General features: G+C 40.0%; 1 protein-coding gene across 1 annotated transcript; it reads left to right on the top strand.

Annotated features, from left to right (window-relative positions):
- Positions 1-4,344: 4,344 nt before the first annotated feature.
- On the top strand, positions 4,345-5,418 carry LOC311043321 (monoacylglycerol lipase abhd6-A-like; the record flags this gene model as incomplete). Its single annotated transcript, XM_084054516.1, has 1 exon — positions 4,345-5,418. One exon carries the CDS (start codon positions 4,345-4,347, stop codon positions 5,416-5,418), a length of 1,074 nt encoding a protein of 357 aa, XP_083910642.1.
- Between the last annotated feature and the right edge of the window lie 462 nt (positions 5,419-5,880).

Raw genomic sequence — 5,880 nt, 5'->3', positions numbered from 1 at the left:
TTTTCGTCATTTTTCGTCACCAGCATTTTTTCGTCACCAGCATTTTTCGTCATTTTTCGTCACCAGCATTATTCGTCATTTTTCGTCACCAGCATTTTTCGGCATTTTTCGTCACCAGCATTTTTTCGTCACCAGCATTTTTCGTAATTTTTCGTCACCAGCATTTTTTCGTCACCAGCATTTTTCGTCACCAGCATTTTTTCGTCACCAGCATTTTTTCGTCACCAGCATTTTTCGTAATTTTTCGTCACCAGCATTTTTTCGTCACCAGCATTTTTCGTCACCAGCATTTTTTCGTCACCAGCATTTTTCGCAATTTTTCGTCATTTTTCGTCATTTTTCGTCATTTTTCGTCACCAGCATTTTTTCGTCATTTTTCGTCACCAGCATTATTCGTCATTTTTCGTCACAAGCATTTTTTCGTCACCAGCACTTTTCGTCATTTTTCGTCACCAGCATTTTTTCGTCACCAGCATTTTTCGTCATTTTTCGTCACCAGCATTTTTCGTCATTTTTCGTCACCAGCATTTTTTCGTCATTTTTCGTCACCAGCATTTTTCGGCATTTTTCGTCACCAGCATTTTTTCGTCACCAGCATTTTTTCGTCACCAGCATTTTTCGTCACCAGCATTTTTTCGTCACCAGCATTTTTTCGTCACCAGCATTTTTTCGTCACCAGCATTTTTTCGTCACCAGCATTTTTCGTCATTTTTCGTCACCAGCATTTTTCGTCACCAGCATTTTTTCGTCACCAGCACTTTTCGTCATTTTTCGTCACCAGCATTTTTTCGTCACCAGCATTTTTCGTCATTTTTCGTCACCAGCATTTTTCGTCACCAGCATTTTTTCGTCACCAGCATTTTTCGTCATTTTTCGTCACCAGCATTTTTCGGCATTTTTCGTCACCAGCATTTTTTCGTCACCAGCATTTTTCGTAATTTTTCGTCACCAGCATTTTTTCATCATTTTTCGTCACCAGCATTTTTCGTCATTTTTCGTCACCAGCATTTTTTCGTCACCAGCATTTTTTCGTCACCAGCATTTTTCGTCATTTTTCGTCACCAGCATTTTTTCGTCACCAGCATTTTTCGTCATTTTTCGTCACCAGCATTATTCGTCATTTTTCGTCACCAGCATTTTTTCGTCACCAGCACTTTTCGTCATTTTTCGTCACCAGCATTTTTTCGTCACCAGCATTTTTCGTCATTTTTCGTCACCAGCATTTTTTCGTCACCAGCATTTTTCGTCATTTTTCGTCACCAGCATTTTTTCGTCATTTTTCGTCACCAGCATTTTTCGTCATTTTTCGTCACCAGCATTTTTCGTCATTTTTCGTCACCAGCATTTTTTCGTCACCAGCATTTTTCGTCATTTTTCGTCACCAGCATTTTTTCGTCATTTTTCGTCACCAGCATTTTTTCGTCATTGCATTTTTCGGCATTTTTCGTCACCAGCATTTTTTCGTCACCAGCATTTTTTCGTCACCAGCATTTTTTCGTCACCAGCATTTTTCGTCATTTTTCGTCACCAGCATTTTTTCGTCACCAGCATTTTTTCGTCACCAGCATTTTTCGTCATTTTTCGTCACCAGCATTTTTTCGTCACCAGCATTTTTCGTCATTTTTCGTCACCAGCATTATTCGTCATTTTTCGTCACCAGCATTTTTTCGTCACCAGCACTTTTCGTCATTTTCCGTCACCAGCATTTTTTCGTCACCAGCATTTTTCGTCATTTTTCGTCACCAGCATTTTTCGTCATTTTTCGTCACCAGCATTTTTTCGTCACCAGCATTTTTCGTCATTTTTCGTCACCAGCATTTTTCGGCATTTTTCGTCACCAGCATTTTTTCGTCACCAGCATTTTTCGTAATTTTTCGTCACCAGCATTTTTTCGTCATTTTTCGTCACCAGCATTTTTCGTCATTTTTCGTCACCAGCATTTTTTCGTCACCAGCATTTTTTCGTCACCACCATCATTTACGAATGTCAATAAAAAGGGTGTTAATGATTTGTTGATAGTCTACAAACTGCTTATAAACGTTTATAAATGCTTTAGAATGGGTCGTTAAAAATGATTTAATAATCTTTTACAGATGTATATAAATGGCTTATTCATGAATAGTTCACTACTTACTAATACTTTACAAATGATTTGTAACTGTAGTTATAAAGGCTTTAGTAATCATTTACAAATGTCAACAAACAGGTTGTTAATGATTTGTTAATAGTCTACAAACTACTTATAAACGTTTATAAATGCTTTATAACGGGTCATTATTGTAAAGTGCTACCAGTAATTTTTTTTCCGTTTAGGTAGTGACACAATGGTGTCACTACCGAAACGGGAAAAAAAATGTTCCCCCAAAAACCTGTTAGGAGTACGTTTCAGGCAATTTAAAGTTGATTGGTAGTGACTTTTTTTTTGGTCCCTAACATTCATCGAGCTCTTGACTTAGTAATTTTTTTTCCGTTTCGGTAGTGACACTACCGAAACGAAAAAAAAAATGTTCCCCCAAAAACCTGTTAGGAGTACGTTTCAGGCAATTTAAAGTTGATTGGTAGTGACTTTTTTTTTGGTCCCTAACATTCATCGAGCTCTGGACTTAGTAATTTTTTTTCCGAAACGAAAAAAAAATTGTTCCCCCAAAAACCTGTTAGGAGTACGTTTCAGGCAATTTAAAGTTGATTGGTAGTGACGTTTTTTTGGGTCCCTAACATTCATCGAGCTCTGGACTTAGTATTTTTTTTTCGTCACCAGCATTTTTTCGTCATTTTTCGTCACCAGCATTTTTCGTCATTTTTCGTCACCAGCATTTTTTCGTCACCAGCATTTTTTCGTCACCAGCATTTTTCGTCATTTTTCGTCACCAGCATTATTCGTCATTTTTCGTCACCAGCATTTTTTGTCATTTTTCGTCACCAGCATTTTTTCGTCATTTTTCGTCACCAGCATTTTTCGTCATTTTTCGTCACCAGCATTTTTTCGTCACCAGCATTTTTTCGTCACCAGCATTTTCCGTCATTTTTCGTCACCAGCATTTTTTCGTCATAACTTGTTATGCTCCGTTTCGGTAGTGACACTACCGAAACGAAAAAAAAAATGTTCCCCAAAAACCTGTTAGGAGTACGTTTCAGGCAATTTAAAGTTGATTGGTAGTGACTTTTTTTTTGGTCCCTAACATTCATCGAGCTCTGGACTTAGTAATTTTTTTTTCGTTTCCGTAGTGACACCATTGTGTCACTACCGAAACGAAGTTAAATCCGAAAAAATCACTAAGTGTGGAGGCCAAAATTGTTCCCCCAAAAACCTGTTAGGAGTACGTTTCAGGCAATTTAAAGTTGATTGGTAGTACTTTGTAGTGACTTCTTTTTTGGTCCCTAACATTCATCGAGCTCTGGACTTTGTAACTTTTTTTTTCGTTTCGGTAGTGACACCATTGTGTCACTACCGAAACGAAGTTAAATCCGAAAAAATCACAAAGTGTGGAGGCCAAAATTGTTCCCCCAAAAACCTGTTAGGAATACGTTTCAGGCAATTTAAGGGACACTTTGCCAATTTTTAACCTAAATCCCATTGTTCTTATCATATACAGTGTGGCAAAAAAAAGCATTAACTTGTTATCTGCGCCAGGCCGAATACAGGGTATATAATATACATATCGACGAATACATTATATAGTGTCTTATGTGTCTGTCCATGGCTTATCTCGCACACCGCTGCACTGATCAGTGCAACATTTCTAGTGCACGCTGCTAGGCAGTCATAATCTCATATCCACTGTCCTGCCAGGGCTAGTATTGACGTCTGCGTATTGACATGTCACATGACATCAATAAATACTAGCCAAATGTCCAAATGAAGTTCTACATGACATCATATTTGGTCAAGACTGACAACATATTGATGATGCAAGATTATCTGGTGGAGATATGCACACCACGGAGCACCCTTTTGTATTGTTTTCTATGTATTTCTCCACAAAATGTCTAAAGTGCTTGCGATGATGTCAAATGTTTTTATTGTGTCACAAACAAACTATGCAACATAAATGTCCTGGAGGATAAATGTACAGTACACAGTACTGAGCGACTCAGATCAATAGGGATGAATTATAAGTTCTAACATTAGTGTCAACTGGATTCAGACTCTTCCAGAAGTTTTCCCAAGTTTCTTTCTAGGACTTTTACCTGTCTTTTACACAAATCTTATAACTTTGTGTTGAACAAACAGTCCAGTGACAGAATTTTTTGACTCTGTGAGTGAAGTTATAGAAGGATGTTACGGCAGGTAATACTTAATACAGTATGTAATGCTTTTACACAGAACACTGGCGATTGACTGACATGGAAGAGAACGACAAGGAAAGACGTGAGAAGGGATTGAATATGGCTAAAATGCTCATGCTAGTAGGTATTATCCCGGCTTTCATCACTTCCTTCCTGTTCCGACCTGCTGTCCTCATCAAGGTTTACAACTGGTATGGGAGGTATAAGCTAGGTCTGAGGGTAGACTATACTGACTGTGGGGAGTACCGGTTCTGTTATTCCCACCGTGGAAAGCCAGGGGGCGCCACACCCTCCCTCCTAATGCTGCATGGCTTCTCAGCAAACAAAGACATGTGGGTCTCTATGGTCAAGTACCTACCAAAGAGACAGCATATTGTCTGTGTGGACATGCCTGGACATGAAGGGACCAGCAGGACAAATGCCGACGATTACGGCATAGAGGGACAAGTCAAACGTATACATCAGTTTGTAGAGAGTGTCCATCTGTACAGACGTCCATTCCACCTGGTCGGTATGTCCATGGGGGGTAACGTAGCAGGGGTGTATGCTGCCCGCCACTCCTCTCTCTTGTCTGGACTCACCCTCATCTGTCCTGCAGGGGTGGTGTGCCCCACAGAGAGTGTGTTTGTGAAGAGACTGAAAGAGTTAGAAAAAACTCAGAATGTAGAAGATATTCCTCTGATCCCATCCACACCAAAACAGATGGATGACATGCTGAAACTTGTCTGTTACGGACAATACAAAATACCTCCTCTGATTCTACAGGCACTCGTTGATTTAAGGATCCCCAACAATGACTTCTACAGAGAAGTGTTTCTGGAGATTGTGGGAGAAAAGTCTCGTCATTCTCTCCAGGACAACCTGCATCTCATCACAGCACCCCTGCAGGTAATCTGGGGGAAACATGACCAAGTAGTCGATGTTTCTGGGGCGTCTGTGTTGCAGGAGGCTCACCCTGGCTGCCAGGTGACACTGTTGGACAAGTGTGGTCACTCTGTCATCTTGGAGAGACCCAGGAAGACTGCCCACCTCATAATGGACTTCCTGTCTGCCCAGGACATCAACAAACAAACATTTAGTCAACTGAAGGGAGAGCAGGAAACAAGCGGATTGACAGATTTAATTGCATGAGGTTTATTCGGAGAAAAGACAGTTAAGACCCTTTTCCACTTGCACTGAAAGCCGTGAATCCACTGGCAATGTTCCATATTTCTGTTTTATTTTGTTCTGTTAATTTCTCCACTCTTGATCTTGTATCATTTTCTAACTTCACCCGCAGCTGGAGTGGTAATGAAAGAGTCAGATTTCTGGTTGTTCCATGAACAAAAAAGAACAATGTTGGTGTAGCTACTGTATGATTTGCTGGGGAAAAAATGTAACCTTTAGTTTTTTTTTACTATTTAGGCTTTAACTTAATCAGCATACCTAGAAGCTTTGTTCACCTTTTTCTTTTTTGTCTCCACCAGGCCGAAGGCATGGTGGAGAGTATGTTTTCACTTTGTCCGTCCGTCCGTGTGTCCGTCCAGCTCCATACATGGGCACATGGTCTGTGAACACCTAGCATTGGTCAAGCTTCACGTGACATCACAATAT

The sequence above is a fragment of the Gymnoscopelus microlampas genome, assembly GCF_963454915.1.
Source record: "Gymnoscopelus microlampas genome assembly, chromosome: 1".
In the NCBI taxonomy this organism is placed as follows: domain Eukaryota; kingdom Metazoa; phylum Chordata; class Actinopteri; order Myctophiformes; family Myctophidae; genus Gymnoscopelus; species Gymnoscopelus microlampas.
This window is presented reverse-complemented; position numbering and strand designations above follow the sequence as displayed.